Source organism: Amblyomma mixtum, chromosome 1 (genome assembly GCF_055824585.1).
Source record: "Amblyomma mixtum isolate Tamu chromosome 1, ASM5582458v1, whole genome shotgun sequence".
NCBI lineage: Eukaryota > Metazoa > Arthropoda > Arachnida > Ixodida > Ixodidae > Amblyomma > Amblyomma mixtum.
The window spans coordinates 273,372,119-273,395,010 of record NC_143012.1 but is presented as its reverse complement, the minus strand read 5'-3'; the positions used below and the strand labels follow the sequence as shown (position 1 = coordinate 273,395,010).

At 46.6% G+C, this 22,892-nt stretch overlaps 1 protein-coding gene across 3 annotated transcripts; it reads right to left on the bottom strand.

The window, feature by feature from the left end:
• Window positions 1-102: 102 nt before the first annotated feature.
• Window positions 103-22,892, bottom strand: LOC149371723 (uncharacterized). 3 transcript variants are annotated; one of them, XM_089565998.1, is made up of 12 exons: window positions 22,786-22,892; window positions 21,806-21,928; window positions 20,289-20,408; window positions 18,846-19,002; window positions 16,350-16,477; window positions 15,947-15,997; window positions 14,614-14,727; window positions 9,616-9,817; window positions 6,900-7,079; window positions 4,440-4,640; window positions 1,930-2,147; window positions 103-527 (listed from the first exon to the last, which is right to left on the bottom strand). In XM_089565998.1, the coding sequence occupies exons 2-12, from the start codon at window positions 21,911-21,913 to the stop codon at window positions 336-338; spliced, it is 1,671 nt and encodes a 556-aa protein (XP_089422124.1). In that variant the 5' UTR covers window positions 21,914-21,928; window positions 22,786-22,892; the 3' UTR covers window positions 103-335. The 3 variants fall into 3 exon arrangements, with proteins under 3 accessions (XP_089422124.1, XP_089422123.1, XP_089422125.1); XM_089565997.1 differs by lacking the exon at window positions 22,786-22,892 and adding an exon at window positions 22,567-22,778; XM_089565999.1 differs by lacking the exon at window positions 22,786-22,892 and adding an exon at window positions 22,567-22,778 and having other exon boundaries at window positions 14,614-14,724.

The window sequence follows — 22,892 nt, the reverse complement described above, 5'->3', positions numbered from 1 at the left end:
TGAGTGAGGGCAAAAAAAGTATATCAGTTGCATCTATTACCCAACACCTTTATGATATGCGAACAGCATATGGCACATTGACAACACAGCGACACCACAGTGTGCATCAAAACTGAGGTTGTGCGTTGATCTCACTTTTATTTCTACAATCGGAGACACTACAAGCGCACAGCACCTGAAGTGTCATCCTTCAAAAAACCTCTCACAAGGGACACAATGTTTGTGCATTCTGAAGGTCTCAACTAATCTGTACATAGATTTACACATATGTACAAAGAGGATGGAAAAAAGAAGAGGAGGGACGATGGAGAAAGGAGGACAGTATGTGTCTTAACTCAGTGTTCGGACAAAGCAGCTGTAGTGATGACAACATCTTCCCCTCCGAGGATGCCGCCTTGTTGTTCTTCAGTTGCAGCCAAGCCTTGGTCTTGCTGCAGTGCAAGCTGCTGAAGTGCCAACAACTGGGCAGGGTTAGCCACCAGCAGGATTTGCTGGCCTGATGCCGTCTGCACTAGTGTGCCTTCCTCCTGCAATCATAACAAAGAAGGCAGGTCACACTTGAATCTGGCCAAGCCATTGCTCTGCGAGCTACACCAGGCAATATCTAAGCTGTCCCACTAAAACCTGTATGCACTCAACCACTGAGGTACCGTATTTACTCGCATAATGAAACCCCTCGATAATGAACCCATCCCCCATTTTTGTTGCTCAGGATATACTTCCTTTTTTAAAGGCGTTAGCTTTCCGCACCGTCTGTAGCGCAGACCTCGGCAGCACATAAAGATGCTGTGCACCGATAACATCACAGCATGTTTATCTTTTGACAAGAGCTCCTGCGGGGTTAGCATGTCCGGCAAACTTGGCAGAGCGCCAAGATGCTGTGGACCTTTGACAGGGACACTGGGAGCAGTGGCTTGCTCGGTGCACTGCTGTGTGCCTGGCAGCACCAGTGTGTGCTTAGACGTAAGATGTAAAATTTCGGCTGTGGCAAGAAAAATCAAAAACCTTTTGTTCCCCCAAGTAATAAACCTCCCACAATCGATGTCAACTTTTCTAGAAAAAAAAGTGGGTTCATTACGTGAGTAAATACTATATTATAGGACCACTGGCGAACCACATATGGTGCATTTTAACCCTTTGATGGCTTTTGCTATTCATGTACGGTAGCGGATTTCCTTCCTGCAAGGTTTTAAAGTGACTCTGAGGGAAGCGACCCTTCGAAGAGAGCACATCAACTTGCTCAATCACTGCACTGCCAGAGAGCTCCCATACCCGGTGACATTCTTCGGTTTTCTCTGAAGGCATGTCATCCTGATATACTGTGTCGAGAGTAAAAGGTCGCAGTATTTGACACAGCAACTTGTTAAAATTGTAAATTGCTATTCATTCGTGGCCTAAACAAAAGTAAGAATGTCATCAGGTATGGAAATTTGCTGGCTATCAATTCATGTAATTAAAAGGAACAAAATGTAATGAGAAAGTTCATTACAGCTTCGTAAGAAATTACCTAATTACACTCTAGAATTTAAGATAACTTTTGATCTAAGACCAGCAGCTCAATTAGTATGACTACATTTTTGGAATCAGAAGAGAAAAACACATCTGTGTGTAAAATTTCATGAGATTCTAGCCATAAATAAAAAGGTCAGTTTTAAGACCTTCGTCCCCCCGTAACTGCCACGGCAGGCAGGTGACGACAACACAAGGTCATGTGACCTAGGTCACATGTGATGCTGATGGCAGATTTTCTGAAGTACGGGAGCCTTGATGCTATCACCCTAATAACCGCATTCAGACTTGAAATGTCTGGCCCTTGATTGAATATGTGGGCTCCGATGGGGCATAAAGCAGAAAACATGTGGCCAAGATGGCCGTGAGTATCTCTCCTCAACCTGCTGAGCAGCGCAGAGCCACCAGAGAAGCACTTGCCTGTAACGCCTGTGGGTCGAAGGAAAGCCTCACAGTGCCGCCAGCACCAGAGCCAGCCTGCTGCACCACTAGGGTGGTTGTAGCAGACGCTGCTGTGGGAATGTGTGCCGCTCTACGCCGCCTCCCACTTAGCTTTGGCTCAATCACAGTTTCATCGTCCTGCATGGCTTCGGCTTCATCCAGATCTTCTTCCATTTCTTCTTCATCCTCACCCAATTCTGCCAATAATAAGCGCAGAGAAATAGTTTAGGTTTATGGGGTTCAACGTCCCAAAGAAACTCAGGCTATGAGGGACACTGCAGTGGAGGGCTCCAGATAATTTCGACCACCTTGGGTTTTTTAACATTCCCTGACATCGCATAGTTCATGGGCCTCTCGCATTTCATCTTCATCAAAATACAACCGCCGTAACCGGCATTGGACCCGCGTCTTTCGGGTCAGCAGACGAGCAAAGTAATGACTGATTCAGTAACCAATAAAAAGGCAAGCGCGTGTGTGCACACACACACAAAACCCATGCAAGTAGCGTGGCTTCCTTAAGTAGCGAAATACACCAGCAGAAATGGAAAAAAAAGTCATACTAGTGAACTAACTAAAACTACATGATGTTTCTTAATTTTAATGTGTGAGCATTAGACAGGACATATCACGGAGAATGTGAAGCCCTGAAGAGAATGAATCCATGAAAGTCCCCAGAGAAGCAACTTAGGTCACGTAACCTTGGGGCATGATAACAACCTGCACACTGGATTGTGATCAAGCTGCCCATAGTGGTAGGTGGCAGTTAAATTAGTGACTGGTAGTAAGAGGTTCACAAGTACCACCAATGGCAGCATCTGCCTTCACAGTGCAGTGGCGCATTGCTTAACCTGCTGCACTACTAAGCCAGGAATGGCATGAGGAATCACAGGGATCTACGAATGTAAAGCAAAGAATGACTGATGTCGTGACATTAAGATGATGAGAACGAAGACGAAGAGATGCCAAGAATGAAAAATAAAATAAATTTAAAAGAAATCGGTGCACGGTCAATGCGTGTAGTTCGTAACGGCAACTGCTGACACATTTCTGTTGTGTCCCCCACGCCCAAGCGAGCACCACTGAGTTTTTTGCAGACAAGAAGTGACCTCATAGGCTGCCACAATGGCTCAGTGGTTATGGTGCTCGGTTGCTGGCCCAAAAGATGCGGGTTCAACCCCGCCAATGGCGGTTTGCATTTCTATAATGGCGAAATTCTAGAGGCCCATGTACTGTGCGATGTCAGTGCACGTTAAAGAACTCCAGGTGGTCGAAATTATCCATAGCCCTTCAGTATGGCGTCCCTCATAGCCTTAGTCGCTCTGGGATGTTAACCTTATAAAATCAAAAACCAGAAGTGACTGACTGCTAGCATCTTGACAGTGTTAATGTGGTGCATCAGATATAAAAATTACCGGAGAAGGAACTAACACATGAGATAAAGACGGCAAACATTATCAATAACACCAAGTCGGGAACCTTACAGCCGTAAACAAAAATTAAAAAGGTGCCGAACAAAAGAAGCCAACGGAATGATGCTGTCGAAGACAGTAAAGGCCTCCACAGCCAGCTTCACAATGCAACATGGTATCAATGGAGCCTCCTCACAAGTGGCATCAATACATGTGAAAGGGCTACAGTGCACACAACTGCAAAACAGCAAATGATGAGCATGCAGTTCTGGTGGACAGTAAGAATGGCAGAACTATGAGGATGGAAGCGAGGAAAACATGCATCAGTGCTGGAACAGCGAGACTACTTCTGGGTTACGAGACGCTTTAACCAATGTTGAATAATGTGCAAAATGCACTCAATTGGCTGGTCAATGCCTGGCCAGGCCACGATCGCTGTTGTCTGCAGTGTCACTCCGAAACGCAAAACAAACTATGCAGCCTCAGTGTAACAGTACAGCTTGCTGGATGCATTGTCAGTGCCCGTCGTGTCCGTCCTTCTGTGCGGTTTGTGTTAAATTTAGTGCTGTTTTAACTTTTGTTAGACAGCCTCAGTGCTCTTCAGCAACAGGACCCTCTGAACGTCATCAGACTTGCCATCATGTGCCCGTAGGCGGTTTGCGGGAACTGCATCATGCATTTCAGGCCTAAGAAGGGATATCTGGTTGATCCCTTGGTATGCCACTAATACTGTGTCACGGTGCCTCATCGGGAACCTGTCTGAATTAACCGGTGTGAGCCCAGCTGCACCAAAACAATTGAGCATCCAATGCTACTGACTTACACCGGACACTGGCCCGAACATCGTCAGCAGTCCAAATCATCCAGATTTCAGAGTTACCGGGTGTCAAATTTTCTACTGTACATGGCCCACCTTTTAAGTATGTGACTCAGTATGGGAATAAATGCACATTACACAATGAGACAGTTTGAGAGCAAGTCGTGATATCGGAAGTGACAGCCCTACATTGAACAGCAACTCTCCCCATATCTTGGACTAGGCATAAAAAGTGGAAGCAAGAGAAAAAGAGCAGAACGCACCAAGGCGGGTGTCGTCCATGAGCAAGCCATGAGCAGTGCGCTTGTGCATGGCCAGGGTGGAGGTCTGGCGGTAGTTCTTCCCACACAGGTTGCACATGTACGGCTTGCTGTGTGTGTGCACCACATGGTGCTTGTACAAGGAAGAGTACTCGGTGAAGCGCTTGCCGCAGGATGCTACAAGGCACACGTACGGCTTCTCACCTGCAGGGCATGAAAAATGAAAAGCACTGCAGAAAACCAGACCGCTCACATTTTAAATGCTCCTACACAGCACAATACATGTTTTAGAGGGACACTAAAGTCCATTTCCCCAAATGCTATGCATTTTAGAGTAAGCCCCAGGGGTCCCTATTTGAACTCCCATGCAGGATCCAGTCTTCACTTATCTGTGAAATATGGAAATGGAGAAGACATGTGGCAATGCTGGCAACACAAGGTAGGCATTACGTGAAGTGGTGCCATGACACACATCTCCCATGCTAACTAACAGCTGACACTTCGTTTTTTGAATCACACTTGAACTAATAGCTGACACTCTGTTTTTCAACCACGCTTAGCACCATTGTTTCTTCTCAAAAAAATGTTAACTGCTCTCATGTCTCACTGCGAAGTGCCTTTTGTTATGAAACACAAGTCGTAACATCTCTCTTCCTAAGTTCCACTTCTCGTACTGAGTAATAGTCTCAGATGATACCAACTGCTACCAAAAAAATAAAATGCATCATAACTTGCCAACAATGCATCGAAAGAGGTCTAACCGTACTGCAGTTCGTTTCTGAACCAAATGCATAAAGTTACCTTCACTGTGCCTGTACATGACAAAGGAGTTCTCAGTCTTTTTAGCCCCAATGGCTTTCAAGAAAGGCTAAGGAGCCCCACATGTTCTGGCTTCCATCCCTTCCCATCCGACACGCATGCAAAAAGAAGCATGCAGACACCTCGAGAAATTCAACTAATAATGACTGGCTACACAACAAAACAGTCTGCAATGATTAGTCCCAAATAAAGTGGGTAAAGGAAAAAGGGGGGGGGGGGCTAAAAGCATGCATGGATTTAGATGCTGAAGGGAACCTCAAAATGCACTCCAATCCCAGGGTTCCATGAAATAATGACAATGAAATTCTCTAAACTTTAAGACCAATTCACAATGGCGACTCGCAGAGTCGATGTGAACATTATGGTCAAAAATCAACAGTCGCAAATGGTTGCATTGATCGAAAAGCGAGTCGCAGGCCTGTCTCTCGGTCTTCCCCTCGCTGTTGCCCCAAGAAACGGACTTCTCTCTTTGCATCTCCAGTGCTCTCCATCGTCCCCACTCCCGACACGCGAGAGCTATTGGCGCCGGAACCACGCGAGCAACTGCAACCGCGTGGTGGTGATGGCCATATGCTGCTCGTGTTGCTACTTTTGAAGCGAAAAGCTTCACCAGGCTAGTCAACACCGGGTCTGGCGTGCGCCGTGATCAATTTTAGCCACATCTGTGCGTGCGCGAGTTTGCCCGCGTCATGTCACTGGAGAGGCACATGTGGTCGACGGAGCCGCCGCCGAGCGCGGCTCTGTCGGTCGACCTTCGCCGTCGAGCGCGGCTCCGTCGGTCGACCTTCGCCGTCGTTCGCGCGCTCTGCACGTTTACCGAGTGTGCATCGGCGCGCGCTCGGCTTCCTCGTATGATGCTCACCGCTGATATCCAGGCTTATCATAAGCTAAGCCATAGCCAATTTTTTTGGTATTCCCTATTATTTTTCGCTGCTTTTAAGCATGAACTGTTGTAATACCATGTGGTATGACGTTCCAAAAACGAAAGCGCCAAAGATGCGCCGATGGCATTGCAGCACAGCATGTTCTGTCAACTGCGGTCGCTTGTTGCAATCGGCGTTCCTCTCATTTCATTATTTTATTACCTTCAAGGCCCCTTAAAAAAAAGGGAGGGAGGGGGGGGGGGGGGGGGTACATAAGGGGCGGCAAGAATTAGAATCACAAATTCACCATAACAGGAAAGTTTTTACAATACCAGCGAAAAGACTTGGGCAAGTGATGATGGCAACGTTGTTTGGAAGGCCAACTCGAGCTTTATCATCATGAAACCTTCACGTGGTTCAGCCAAATTTCGAATAACTCAGCACTAGCTGACTGATTGATGGCGTAGCTGGTCCGTTACATCAAGGTCAACAGCCACAACACCTTCATTACATGGAGATCTCAAATACATGCACTTCAATGCGGGTGGTGTTGGGGAATTGAGAAACTTCGTAATATTGAGAAATTCGCTGTATGGAGGTTTGTTACATCCAGGTTTAACTGTAATCCTTTGATGTCACTTTGACAGCCCTGGGAATGGACAGATACTGAGTTTCCCTACGAACTTCACTTCACTTTGGCTGACATCAGGATGTCATCACAAGGCATTTCCAGCCCATCAGTTCTAGCAGTTTGGTGAAAGAAGAAGCCCAGTGGACTAACCAGTGTGAATGCGGATGTGGTTCTTGTAGTTCGTGGCACTGGCGAATGAGCGGCCACAGTTCTCTGCCTTGCAGACATACGGGCGCTCGCCAGTGTGTGTGCGCATGTGCACCTTGCGAATGTTTGATGTAGTGAAGGCACGGTTGCAGCCCTCAAAGGGGCACTTGAAAGGCCGCTCTCCTGCACAGACAAAATGGCCAAAATGCCTCAGCTTCAACTATGCAGACAACAGCTGGCTTTAAGTAGGACATTTCCAGGAAACACATATGGAACTCTCAAGCAAGGAAATGCTTCCCACCGTGGGAATGAATACAGGTCAGATCACAATTTGACTGAGGAACAGATTTTATATAATTTCAGGCTTTTTTTCTCTTTCCCTGAAGCCCAGTGTCACACTCGTCTCTCCACTAATGTTGCGCATTTACTCGTGTAATGAACCAACCTTTTTTTTCCAGAAAAGTTGTGATCAATTTGCGGGGAAGGTTCATTGCGCATGATAAACGCTTTCACTGATTTTTTTGTGAGTCCATTTAAACACAAGTCTACTTACACAGAGATGGTCAGAAGTATTGTGTTAACGTCGTCCTAAAAAATGCGATGCATATCAAATCTCTTCAAGCACATAATGAAACTATAAGCACAAACAGAACACTAGGTTTTTTTGATGCAGTAACATGTACCAGAACTCCAGGAAAAAAAAAAACATGAAGTGCTAAATGTCCACTCAGTTGTTCAATAAGAAACAATAATGGCACTTCAATAGGCAAAGAAAAGGATTTAACCAGAAAGTAAGCATGAATTTAAATCCTTAGCACACTCCATTGGGCATCAACGCTCAAGGCATAAGCATATGGTGCCATTCAGCTGAACAGAAACTGAAGTGAATTCTTATAATACAACCGAGCCCACTTACAACGGCCGCAGATATACTGAACGCTTGCTTATTGTGAATGAATGCGGTGCTACTATCAAAACATCTATTAGGGCAATGGCAATTCTTCTCAGATAAAACGAACAACTGTGGCTGCACCACTCAGTTATAGTGAAGGGAGAGGTGCCGCAAACTCGCCCCTGAAGTTGAAAAACTAGTGCTAATCCCAGCTAGCACAAAGATCGAAGAGCATCTCTCAGCCCCGACGAAACCTCCTCATACTGAATGTGTCAAATCAAAAAAGCAAGAAACAAAGCAGCGTTGAAACTGTAGGTAACCGCCAGCCAAGCATGCGCCGGCTGGGAAATCGTCCCAAGGGGAAGCAGAAGCACAGTGGACGTGTGACAGCTGCAGCGTTGAAAGCGAAGCTACTGCACACTGTGGTGGATCAACCAATGCCAGCAATTTCAAAAGCAGTTTTTAATATGAACACTGGATACAACAAACGCAATCCGCTAACCATCAGGTTCACTGCACTCGACCGTAATTGTATGATATAGCTTGAGTTGTATATAAGTTAGCATTAAAAAATTTAGCCGTGCTTGAGAGCTTTTAATGTTTATGACACAAAGAAATGAGGACCCAGGGTCACCCTGCTTACACTAGCATGAGCTACTCTGAGCAACAAAATAATGAAAGCACATGTCATTGTGGTGGTATTGACTTTACAAGTGGTCCAGGCAAGCTAAGCGGGTGAGTTTTATCAAAATAAATATCTCCCAAAACTCCGCTGAAAAGGTTTTTACATTTATAATGTCACGAACAAAATTACTTAAGATACCAATGAGTAGGCTAAAGTTGCTCTCCTTATGAATATATATATAAAAAAAATCTCGAAAAAATGAGTCTAAACGTTCAAAAAACACAAGAAACATGTTTTAGAGGCACCGAAACGCAACTTCTGGAAGCAGACGGGCAACCCATGAAAGGACCTGCAGTGTCCTCCATCCGGAAGAATACAGCACTACTCCTAGAATGCGCAAAATCCCTCCGAATCATGAGTAACCAAACCCACACAAACTGAAATGGGCGCTCACATAATGTGACACGAGTTTCAGTAGCAGCTCTTAAATAGGTCGTGTGCAAGGGGCAAGTATGAACCATTAAGCATTGGGTCACACGAGCTACAGATAATCAGTGGTTTATTGGTTTATTAGGGTTTAACGTCCCAAAGCAACTCAGGCTATGAGGGACGCCGTAGTGAAGGGCTCCAGAAATTTTGACCACTAACGTGCACTGAAATCACACAGTACACGGGCATCTAGAATTTCGCCTCCATCGAAATCCAGCAGCCGCCCGAGTCGCTTTGGGACGTTAAACCCTAATAAACCAATAAACCACTGATTATCTCTAGCTCACGTGACCCAATGCTTAATGGTTCATACTTCCCCCTTGCACACGACCTCTTTAACAGCTGCTACTGAAACTCGTGTCACATTATGTGAGCGCCCAATTCAGTTTGTGTGGGTTTGGTTACTCATGATTCGGCGGGATTTTGCACATTCTAGGAGCTCTGCTGTATTCTTCTGGATGGAGGACACTACAGGTCCTTTCATGGGTTGCCCGTTTGCTTCCAGAAGTTGCATTTCGGTGCCTCTAAAACATGTTTCTTGTGTTTTATGAATGCTTACTCATTTTTGATGACACAATTCATTACTGGAACCAATGAGAGACAGATCCATCACAGATGTCTATGCCAATGTCTCAGTTCATGCAGTTAAAGCTACCGCTGGAAAACTGCTCACAGCATACAGGCGGGCAGAAGGTTATCAAACGACCACCGACCTGTGTGTGTGCGCACATGCTTCTGCAGGTCCCCAGATGTCTTGAAGGTCTTGGTACAGTTGTCATGCGTGCACTTGTAGGGTGTCTCGCCTGTGTGCACGCGCGTATGGCTCTTGAGGCCGTAGCCGGTCACAAAGCTCTTGTTGCAGCCCTTCACCAAGCACTTGAAGGGCCGATCACCCGTGTGTGTGCGTCCGTGAACCTGTCGCATGTCAGCTGAATCAGATTACAATAAAAAGCCGCTGCTGGCTCATCACTACAAATGACCATTGCTGGAACTCAATTTCCGTGAACAGTGGGCCCCAATGCACCCTTGAAACTCTCTTCAATCAGAGCAGCTTCCAGCACGAAAGCAGCAGAGCTTTACTTTCGAGTGCCATAACAGAAACCGTTTCATTGTGGTCTGCTAGCTCAATAACCTTATCAACCTTCAGCCAACATGAGCTCACTACCTGATGCTTTCAGCCAGCTTGGCATCATGACCAATGACCTTATTTTTTTCCGTGGGATGGCAGCTAAAAAATTGCTGTGTGTAGTAGTAGAAGTAGCAGCAGTGGTAGTTAGAAGGTAATGACTAGGAATGTGTGAATAGTCTAGCCGGGTTATAGCGAAGCCACTTACAATGAAATAGTGGTTATAACGAAGAGATTTCAATTTCCCGTTCCCATTTCTGCATTTTCAATGCAATTTTAGTCCGGTTTTTAACAAAGTCATTAAAAGTGCGTCAGCAGATATAGCGAAGAGATTTTGTGCCAACCCAAAAATAATCTATCAGTCAGAATGTTCTTACGCCTTTAAGGCCAATTTTAGGGCAAAAATAATGGCAGAACTCGGCTGACAGCAACCTTTGCAGTGGTGTCTCCTCTCCCACGAAACGAAAAGTGGCTTCACTGCATTACTTGGCTCAACGCCCCAGCGGTGCGCCACCCCGCATGGAAAAAAAAAAGTAAAAAAAAAAGAGGAGGCTGGTTGCTGGTGGCGTTGCAAAGAGTGAACGCCTGGTCCAATTACGGTTCTTGGATCTCTCCAGTGGGTTCTCGACGCTCGAAGCTGGGATCACAGAGCTGTGCATGTTGAAAACGCTCCTTTGCTCCCCTTTCGTGGTCTTTGTATGCACTTTGACTCACTAGCCTTCCTGCCTTGTTCCGCTTCTTTTTCATTCCGTAACCGCCGACTTCTCTGGTTATGGCAACGGGCCTACTGAGTTGTCGCACTTGTGGGGACCGACTCAATTCCTCTGGCTATATCGAGTCTCGTGAGCCCCTGCACCTCGAGGGGGAAGAGCAAGCGCGCCATTCCGGACAAAGTGCGCTGAAACGTCAAGAAGAGCGATATCGCACGGAAGCATGAAATCGTGCAGTCCACACTTTCAACAATATTAAAGAATGGCAGCAAGATCGATGCCATTCTTGACGACGATGTTGACAGTGGGGACCGAAACAGGATCCGGTATGCCACGAACGGAGACATAGAAGCCACGCTTTACAACTGGTTTCTGGATATGCGATCGAAGAACATTCCGCTCAGTGGACCGATCACACTGGCAAAGGCCAAGGACTTGCGATTTGCTCTTTGTTGCGAAGGCTTCCAGCCAGGAAATGGGTGGCTCCACCGGTTCAAGGAGAGGCACGGCATCATGTGTAAAAACATTGTCGGGGAGACTGCATCCGTTGACGAGGGTTCCACTCCAGCAGTGGATGGCCAAGCAGCGCGATCGGATTCTTGCGTATTCCGACAAGGATATCTACAATGCAGATGAAACCGGCCTGTCTTCCCAACTGTTGCCAATGAAGACTCTTGTGGCGAGGACTGACAAATGCATGGACGGAAAGGACAGCAAAAAAAATTGGCAGTGGCTTAGCTCAGCTAGGCCAGGATATATGTAGCAAAAGCAGTTTCAGCTACTGACATTTCGGTAGTGGCACGCTGTCGTCGTCGTTCAGCAGCTTGGCGGCGTCTCTTTGCGAGATGTTCCTCTGGTTCTTCGGGCGTCTCGGCCGCCCATTTTCTCACCTTGTTTTCACGCTGTCGGCTGGCCTTGTACCATGCGACGACTTCTGGATCGGAAGAGTCAACTTCACGCAGCCTGTACTGCTGCCGTGACGAGCACGGCCACTCTCCTTCCATGGTGCACGTCTGAGGAGCGAGCGCATCGCTTCTGGCTTAGGTATATCCCAGCTGCGTGGTGTGACTCTGTGCATGCGCAGCGCAGTGGCTGCAGCGCCATGGTTCCCTTGGTACTGATTGCCACGGTAACGGCACATGCACAGTAGTGGCCTCTGGCAGGCACCGTGAAATGCACTTCTGCTAGCCTAGTGTAGCTTTCGCTACAAAACCGGATTACGATGCTGATCTGCACAAAATTGGATGGTTCGGACAAAAGAGACTTGTTGGCCACTGGCAAATCCAAGAAACCGTAAGGCTTCGCCAAGATGCTGTCTATGCCAGTGACGTATGTAAGCAATACGAAGGCCCATATGACTCAACATATTTTTGGCAAGTGGCTCACCGACTTCAACAAAGAGATGGTCCGAAGGAAGCGCAAGGCTCTGATGTTGCTTGACAACTGCAGTGTGCATCCTGTCAACACACACTTGGAGACTGTCGAGGTTTTGTTCCTTCCCCCAAATACCACCGCTAATGTGCAGCCCATGGATCAGGGCGTTACTGCCAACTTCAAGGTCCACTACCGGCGCCGAGTGATCGAGCACCTCCTCATCGATGCTCACACTGCTAACATGGCCAACATGAAAGCCCCTTTGGTAACGTGATTTTGTTCGCAAGCGGAGCCTGGAGGGATGTGCAGTATTTGACCATCACCCACTGCTTCGAGAAAGCCAGCTTCTCCCGAATTAGCAATGCGGGTGCGGCGCCTGCCGGGGCAGAAGCTGTGCTGCGGTTGACATAGCTGCAACAGCTGATGGTGCTGTCTCCTTGGAGCAGCTCTCAGAGTCCGCTAGCGGGCTGGACCTTGTGCCTTCTGAGCCACATGGACTTTGTTTTCACCGATGATGACCTTGTTGCTACCGAGGACCTGACGACTGATGAAGTTGCCAGGAGCGTCATGGACGGGATCACGATAGACAGCGCCTCTGAAAGCGACTGCGATGATGGTGGTTCTGCCCCTAAGCCAGCAACCACCGCAGTGGCCATCACAGCAGTTGACACTCCACGCATGTTCCTCGGGATTTCGGAGTTTGACCAGAACGTCGGTTCGCAGTTGGACAGCATGCAGGCAGCAATCCTAAGGTCTGCACTCGTGAAACGTGTTCAGGGCTGGACCAGTTTTTCCAGCATCAATAACTCAATTTGCCGACATTTTTCTTTTTCTTTCATAGTCGATATAATGAAATAGTGGATATAGTGAAGCGATTTCCAATTACCGCTGTCTTCGCTATAACTGGACTACACTGTAGTCAATAATTTCGAATATTAGGTCAAAATCAATATTTGATCCAATCCAAATGTTTCGCATAAAAATTCAAGTGTTTGTCTGAAGTGAATAATGTTTCTGGAACTCTTGCTACGTGTGGTCTTGGTTCAGCGTGCCTCCACTGGGATGGTGCCGCAGTGCATGCAACCAAAGCCCTGACTCCATGCTTGTGCTCTCACACGCAAACGGGTGGAAGTGTGCCACCGAGACCTGTACCTGCCAGGACCAGCAGGGTGTGCAACCGCATGCATCAGTAGAGAGCATAGCGCAATCCACTTCTGTGCACTGCTAGTGTGCTGACCGGTCCCGACAGGGCAGGTGCAAGGCGCCTTGTGGCGTACTCGGGGAGATATGCGCATCGCAGTGGCTTTCCGTGGAGCGTGCTACAGTTCTCTAATTGGAAGACGCGCTCCCTCGACTTCCGCCGAATGAGCCTGAGCTAACTGCAGCTGCCACTCTTCTCTGCCTGAAATTCTCTAAACAAGCGCAAGCATGAAGGGGAGCTAGCCTTTCTGATGCCTGACACAGGGTGGCGATGGGCATGTGGTGCAGACACCTACCAGGTGCCATGGGGTCACCGCTTAAAAGCAACAGCTGTGCAATGACGCAAGCAGCAGTTCGAGGCCCCACATATACGTCTCACACCCCGCAGATACATGGGTGGCCCATGTAGGTCGGCTCCCCCAATTTCTGATGACCATTTCTGCAGAACGTCGACACAGCTTCAAAGTGTGACAAAGCCTCAATGCACTCTCTCTTTTTTTCATGCAACGGCCTCGTGCGTCCAAAAAACATACAATTTTGAAGATGCCTATCGGGCCGTTCTCAACCTTTCCTGTGCTCCAAAAGTATTCAAAATATTCGCTTAGAACCAAAAAACCACTATTTCCACATGCCTAGTAAGGAGGACGCAGCGGCAGTTGAGGCCATGACGTGCAATACACTGTGCCCAAAACAGGAGTATGGAGCAGCAGAACACGCATAAACTGCAACACAGTTTTCATGAATTACAAAAAAAGTATGCAGAGCAGTGCTTGCTTGAAAATCAAGCTCCAGATGAAGCCTCTAGCACGTGATGCGTTTGACGTCTTGTTGGTGCTCAGCTCAAGACCACGTGGCTGATCTGCTTGTAAGAGGGTGCCTTTATTTTGAACTCATGCAGCGGCATCTCAGGGAGCACCAAATTTTTCAAAGCCAAACTGCATCTCTGCACCACATTTACATAATTACCTAGCAGTGTCTTAGACGTCTGCTTAGAGTCCTCTATATAGTAGTAAAGAATCTCACCCAAACATGCAGTCTCAATGGCCAGGACATTATAGCCGCAAACCCACGGAAGCTGCTATAGCCACTTATGCCCAACATTATTCATAACTCATCACTCACCGAGAAAGTTCGAAGTAGCCCCTGCAAATGTAACTCCTTAGAAATTCAAACGCAAACTTTATAAAAATTATGCGAAACACTGAGCTAAAAGAAAGGTTTAAGTAGTCTACACAGCACCAAGGTCAGTGGTTCTAACAGGTGTTGGAGACAATAAAGCCCACATGCAACTAGATGCATACCTTGAGATGGTGAAATGTCGTGTACACTTTGCCACAGCCCTGGTAGGCGCACATAAATGCCTTTTCGCTTGAAGCTGCACCTGTGGCGTTCCCATTCGCTATGTGAACAAGCTGCTGAAAAGTGAACAGAAAGAGAGAGAGAGAGAAAAAAAATGAAGATGCAAGCAACAGCAAAGGTGTACGCACTGCACCCGAGAAAAGCACTGAGGCAAGCCAGGAGCAAAAGTGGGGCTCACCATGCAATGCTACGTAGCTAGCAGCTGTCACACCTATCTCGCTAAGCAAGAGTGCCATGGATTGAAGTAAGCATACTGGCATGCCTGCAGTCAAAACTGGTTTCTCCTCACCTGCATCGACAGCAAGTGCAGCCGCAGCAAGGCGAGACAAAGCAATTTAACTGAAGCTTGCATGGTGCGCACCACCTTTATTCACTGAAGTATACTAAAGGACTCTGAGCTAAAAGGGACACTGAGGAGAAATTGAAGTTGGCTTGTATCGACAGAATACCACCTCCTGATTACAAAAACGCCACTCATACTGAGAACAAAGCTCTTGTAATGTAGAAAAGAGCAAGAACCAAAATACAGGTATCGCCGCCACAGGCCAAACTCGCAAGTACAAGCGTGGTGACGTCATAGGACAAAGCAGTGTTGCTAGAACCAAAGGTTCTAGCAACTCTAGGATCCGAGAAGCCACAAATCACTGAGGCGCAGCCAATGCATGCGCAAATCTCCTTGACGTCGCCAGACGGCGCCACATGCCCGGCAGCTACACACGCGCCTGCAGCGTCGGGACCAATCAGCGCCAGTTCAACGGCGTTAGGCGAGCTCCCGGTATTCCGCTAGCGGTAACAATTAAGGTACACGGTACGCTAAAGGTGTCTATTTGCGAGAACTTCGTTGACGACTTTGAGAACGAGATCCATCGTAACGCTGGCAAAACGCCAGTGCAAACGTAAGCGAAGCGACTGCAGCGACGGCCGCAATAGCCGATAGATGCCTTCAACGTGCGGCCGGCGGTAGCTTTCTTTAAGGCTGCTGCTAGGCTGCACTGCTGGCCGCCAGAAATCACGGAGTCTGCGTTACGTCATTTCCGCGTCATGTTTCACGTCACTTAGTCCTGTGTCGTCATAGGAGAATCCCAAGTTTGAATCAGAGCGGCGGGAAAAACCTTTTCAACTTCGAATTCACTCGGAAATAAACGCATCTTTCGCTGCCGGCCAAGTGGCAACAAAGCCATTACATGCCGAACTATCGGATTTTGCTATAAAAAAATATTAATAGTGCTCTCCTCACTGTCCCTTTAAGGATCATGTATGTCTCAAGGAACTCACCTCTGTAGCTGCCGAGCCACTCTCCTCCTCCTGTATGTGGTCACCTGATGCCTGCATGAGTAAACACGTTCATTACATTCTTTCTCACAGTAAGCCTAAGGGCACTTCTTGTTCTAAGCCTTCTACCCCATCTACCCCTTGCAAACGCAACTTAGCATCCCATAATATTTGATTCAAAGGGCTTCAAGATCATCTCTGGTAAAAACTGCACATCGCTCAACGCTTTACTCCAGATTCCACTACAGCTGTTGAGAGGAAAGCACACACACACAACACAATCAATGCACTGCTATGTGAAATCGCTAAAACACTACATACAAACAAAATCCCAGTCTGTGCGACGTGATACTTTAAGTAATTATCACAAGAGCTTTCTTGGAACAAGAAATAGGAGAAGGCACACCTCAGCAGCAATGCCTTCTAAACCAAGAGTAGCCTCGGCTACATCAGACCCAAACAGCTGCGCCGCAGTGGTTGTAGTAGAGATGTATGCAGTTGTGCCATCTTCCAGAGTGACTGCCTGGAGGCCCTCTGCAGATAAGACAGAAAACACCAAACTGCAGCAAAACAAGCAAAAGTACAGACATTGCAGTCATTTTTTTGCAGGCGGAAATTATTTAATATATTTCAGGAATCCCGGAGAAACATTTATGTGCACGCACATCTACAGAAGCATTTATTTATGCCCAGCATCTGCGGGTCCCTTAACAAAAAGTCGTCAGAGACACTTCAGGCTGCTTAAGCGCGAGACGGCGTAAATCAGCCTGCTTACCCGATGCCATGCAGCTGGCAATTCTACCTCTGCATGACGCTATGTAGCCGCCACCGCAATACCGCCGCACGCCTTCTGATTTGCATGCTAACACTTCATGGAGGCATTCGCCGCCTTACAGCAGCCCATGCTCTGCCTTAAAGGTATGACACAATAGCTAATGGGTGAATGCCTACATATGCAGAATCTTCTCAGCAGTCATAGATCCCTGAGAGCCCTAATACCACTTCATACTAGAGACAAGAGTTAAAGGCGACGACAGGACAAGCGCTTGTCCTGTCGTCGCCTTTACTCTTGTCTCTAGTCTTTTGTGCGCTGTTTTTCAACCATGAACCTATGCCAACTCGCCCAACTTAACGTTCTACTAATACCACTCTCCTCGTCCAGTGGTGCAACGGTTAAGTGGTGGGACACTGCCCTGGAATGGCAGGTGCTGCTACCAGTGGAATTTGTGCGATCCAGGTTGCTCTTCTCGAGCAACCTCACGTGACCGATCATTAATTACCCGCCACCTGCCATGCTGCATGAGGACGCCATCTTTTCTTTTATGGATACCATCGAATGTTAACACACACGCACGCACGCATACACACAGAGTGAAAAACGGGTTTTCGTTCAATGGGACAAGTAAGGCTTACGCTTTAATAATATGGTGCTGCACGGATGACCTCAAAGCATTCTATGATAGAGCCTGCGTTGTTTGTTACATGCCTTGCAGTAGTAAAACATGTTTTTTTTTCCAATACTGCCTTCAGGTTCAGTGAAGTACCCTGGCAGAGGAGCACAGTAGGCAAGCAGTAAACACAATGTTGAAGGAGCCCCAAAAGATGGTGCATGCTCACCAAGAAAAGCTAAAAAAGAAGTTAGAAAGTCATAAATTTAGAGGTCGACCAAGCACAAGAAAGATTCGCAGTTGCTGCTTGGCCCACGACCGGAATGGCCACTCTCTGTCATATGGAGCGAGGCTAACGACTGCAAAGAGCTCATAGCACACTCTTGTACAGAGTAGCTGGTTACCGCGTGCTACAGATGTACATACTGCCTGAACATAAACACCATCTTACGGCAGGAGAAGTAAGCAGCTGACATGTCAGATGGTGCCACATGGATGCACCTCACAAAATAACGAGCAAGCACAGAGGGCATGGGAAGTGATGCAAGGGTGCACCGTTTATAATGCATGTGATGCAGACGCATGCAGAGACGGTGCTTTCCAGGGAGCTAGCAACTCCCTGGAACCAGCAACTACCAGTGCTTGTTCGTTTCTAATGTCATATATATCCCATGTATTGATTATGTTATCTTGTCTTGAACTAACTGTAGAATCCGACGATCCTATTGCTGTACCCGTGACTTTTATGTATTGAACCTTAATTAAGTGAGACACTGTAGTCGTTTATATTGCCCTTCAATCCTTCTTCTTGTTCACTCTTTGTGTCCATTATTCATGACGTTGTTGTAGCTTCTACTTTGATGTGCCTTGTTCCAGCGCCCTTCCTGTTAAAATCCCCAGTGGATTGACAGTATCTTTAAATAAATAAATAAATAAATAAACTCGCCCTGCTCCTCTTTCCAACACTGGATGGGGATGTCCAGTTTGTTATGCAATGTAGCATTTTTAAGGCTACCCCAACACAGTGCACTAGGAACGGTGGTAACAATGCAATGGTTTATACTGGCTCTCTGCATGCCCACAGCTGTTTGAAATCCTATGCCAAGCCACAACCGAATTTCCAGTCAGCTAAACATCTATGACAAGAGAATAACAGCACCTACAATGGCTGAACAAAGGCAGAGCAAGAAATTCATAGGCAATGTTTTCCAAATTTTGAAATGACCCTACCTCAAACAGCAACATGCAATGACAGGTCTCAAGAAAAATTTGACTGCGTTCTAGTGCACTGCAATGCTTGCCAATTTTTTTCCACCCGTTGACTACAGCCCCTTAACAATTTTCATGCATCCACATTTAAATACAGTAGGCTTAGTGGTTTTCTTGATGGAAGTGGTTCCAGAAAACAAAAAAAGAGACAGAAATAAACTTGATCTTGACAAAATCATTCGCGCTGTGATACAGTAAAATGTTTATCACTGCTCAGTAGGCTTTGAGTTTTGACTCCAACCAACCTATGGCTCCCCTAGGCCCAGCCTGTATATAAGCTGTCGAGCCATCCTCCAGTGTGATGGCATGTGTGGTTCCACCCAAAAGCTTGCCATCCAGTCCCTGAAGAAATGCCGTCGAGCCATCCTCCAGCTTGACTCCAAGGCCGCAAGGGTCCACTTCCTACGACACATGTGCAAGACATTTGGTACACGTCATTTTGTGTTGCGAAACCTGCTTGGGCCGCCAGTACACCGCTTTTGTGAATTTTGGGAAGCACCACACTGCCTGGGCTATGCAGCAAGACTACAATAATGTTTCGGGCTTGAGACTTCCCTCCTACACAAAAAGATGGCGTTTGCAAGCTGCTTATCAGAAACTTTTCGAATCTCTCTAATTTGGAAAAAAAAAAAACGGAATGAGACAAACGAGACTGGGAGCACGAAAATGTGGGGCCCCCTCATAAATTGTACATCCGAGAAGTGAACAGTGATGAGTGCGAGATCACCAGATAATATTGCATAAGAATGAGGCATTAATGAGCCTATGACATCTGGTGGAGGGCAATACAAACGTCCTCCATCATGCTTTATTACAACAGACACAACTAAATGGATCATGGGCATGCATCAAAGCATCTGCACACACAGAAAAAAATTAATGCAGAGGCACATATAACCTCATTTCTGCAATTTCCCAGCCCGTCAGAGCAGCATGTTGTGCGTTTTCTGATAAATAACACAACAAAAACAATCAAAACTTCATTCTCTGGACCCACAAGGCGAAGAGAGTTCACTGCTGGATCTGAGCAACCCTGCGCATTAGTGACACTGTCCTTCTACTGCAGAATTTAAATTTCCTTACAATGTTCAGTTTTTCCTCAAATTGCAAAGAAATGAAAAAAATATGACATGTTACTAAGTGAAACCAAGATGACGACAAGGCAAACAATTTGCCATGAACGCACCATAGCCTATTGTTACGGCTCGTGGTAGCGTCATCCCACCGCTGCCACCAGTTATGGCCGGAAAGCTCGAACCCGGGCTCCATTTGGTAGCGTGTCGAGTCGTCGGGCTGAAGAAAGTCTGAAGCTTCAGATGTTGGGGAATACGAAAACAAATGGAGCCCGGGTTCGAGCATTCAGGTGTGCCACAACACTATCTACTCGATGATCCCAAGACGTGCATTCAGGGATGACACCTTTAAAAAACAGGAGAGGTAGATGAATGCACTCTTCTGAGCAAGTGATGCTTAACAGAAAATCTGCAGTGCGTGCAGTCTCCTTTTATTAAACAATGCCAAATCCATTCAATGCAACACCCTGCAACCACAAGGCCCATAAAGGCTTTCTGAAAGAAGCTGATGTAAATGCAGAGAAGGACACTTTTTGCCTTCCATTGAAGTCTCGTCTAAATGCATGGCTAGTGCATATTCTCCCATGAACTATACCATAACAGTGCTATACTAACATGTGAAAGACCTAAGGTGGCCACTGCAGAAGCAACCTCGGCTCCCCCGGGCTCACAAGTGATGCACTGGTTAGATGCATCTTCTTCCACACCGGCTGCTGCCACTGTCACATCTTCCTCCTGCATCACCCATTTAGAGAGAGGATAAGAGCGACCTGGTCTACCACACTGCTAAATGCACAGTGAACTGCAATGCAAACACATGATCTCAAACAAGGCAATGCACACACTAGAAACACTGTAGTCAGCCTCTAGTATGAAGCATGTGCCAAAAAAATTGCATCCTTGTAACCAAGAGTCATCTGTGATGCTTCCCCCTTGGTTCACTATCAACACGACCCTTCAGTGCGACATTTTTCTTCTTGTAACCTTGTGTCTTGTTTATTAACGCTTACTTTGGCTGTACTCTTTGAACATGCTTATTGGAAAAAAGGTTTGACACAAGAGTTAATTCAAAACTAAAGCATGGATAAAGAGCATCCAAGAAATTGCTGGCTAATTTTCTTTAAAACTGTACAAACAAAAGGAATTTCATTACTCTAGGTTTACTTGTGAGGTCTCCAGCTTGGCAAACTTTAAACAGACTTGCCCTCCCATAACAAATAGCAAAATTTAATAAATGAGATGCCCATTCGACAGCATTAACTTATTTAGTAGAATATGTGTAGCACACACGATTGCAACATGTATACTTAAACGAGGAGGAGAGTTGAAGCCGGCCTGTACTGATAGGTTATTGCATTTTAACAACAAAAGTGCTACTTTCACTGAAAACAAATCTTTTACAGGAAAAAAAAATTTTTAAAAATGGAATGGTAGTGTCATCACCGCCGGCCACTAACGCATGTAACCTACGGGCCTTGGTACCTAGACAGTGTTTTTTTTTTTTTTTTCTGCGAGAGCCCCAGAGGCTAGGGAAAACCAACATTCGCTACAAAGTGGTGACCACAGAGTCCTTTTCATTGTAGCCATCACGAGTTCAAATTGAGTGGCAGGAAAACTTTTAAATGGGCTGCCAGACAAACATCAGCACTGGCAGCAAGAACCATACAAGGGCCTTTCACGAAGAAAGAAAAAAATGGAGTTGTCCACAGCACCCCTTTGCAGAGAAATGTCAGAGGAAACTGGACTGTCAGCCTAGCCCCATCCCCTTCCCTGGGTGCTGAGCAGAGTTCCCCTAGAGGGTAGCCAAATACCACACCCATAATCCTAACCCCAACCACAGCCAGATTATTTTAATTTCTTGGAATTCAAAACCAGAATATCTGTTTCACAGGGCTTGCAATGATGAAAAAAAATAAAAAATCCCTCCAGAACCTACTACTCGTGGCTTAGCATTCTGATACGCAGCAATAATTAGGCAGCTTACAATGTTGTTAACACCGTTCGCCTCAAGCAGCAATGTAGTGGCACAGCTAAACAAACCGTCATTGTAACGAGGTGACTTCAGTTCTCTCACGTCAGGAATGAAATGTCAGACACAGAAGACAAAATACAAGCAAACGTGGTCCGCGTACCAGGGTCACGTTAGGTGTGAGCAGTAAACTGACGACTTCGTGAACATTACTGCCAGCCTCTGTGCCGTCTTCGCGAATGGCAGCTTCATTGCTCTCTTGGTCATCCATTCGGGGCTGCTACTCCTGTAACGCACACGCGCCAGTAAGCAGTTATTTAGTATGAAGCTCATGAAACGCTTACAAGCGTTTCGATGATTACGAATGCACAGCTCCAAGCGCACTAAGGCTGTTTCTAAAGGACGCATGAAGGCAACTCCTACGCACGTTGTGCGAGTGACAACAGCCGTTATCGACACGCACTGAAATGAAACGGAGGGTTTTCTTTCATGGCCTTACATTCGCAGTGTACAGAAACAACGGGCAACTTCAAAGAGCGTATGCTTGTTTCAGGAGAGCCTAAAAGCTACTTATCTCCGCATTCTGAAATACACGCAAAGCTGTCACGGGTATTCAGACTGACCATTAAGGTATTCGAGAAGATTACACAAACTTAATCAACAGACAATGGTAAACCACAAAGAAAAACAACGAGAACAGACAGCGACCTGGCTGCGATAAGAACGGTATTTATTGGGACGCACGGCTGTCAAACTTGTCACATACGCTTGAAACTGTTCAATTTCTTCAAAAATACGCCACACATGAGACAGCCACTCTAGACTACAGTCGCAATGCGCTAAATTAACGTACAGCTTTGGCAGCAGGTCGTGAAAACAAAAAAGAAAACAGGCAGGGCTAGCGCCTTGTCGGGCATGTTTTACCATTTAAAGAACGGCGTGACGGCATCCTCTTTCGACAAATGGCGACCTTGTAGACTATTTTGTACATATGCGGCAGTTTAAGCGACTGTTAACGGCGATTTCTTGCAAAAAATGCCCAGATTCGACGCAGCGTTCACTTCCAGCGGTCAACACGAATGATTCGACACATGCGAAGACGCTCAAGAATCTTGGGTAAAAAATTGAACACTGGGAACTCACCTGCCCACCATGCACAGCGAGAGGAAAATGGCGACCGCAGGGCGGCTGCACAGTGTGGCCAGGCGCAACCAGCGTACGGCTGCTGGCAAAATTAAAATCATTAAAAT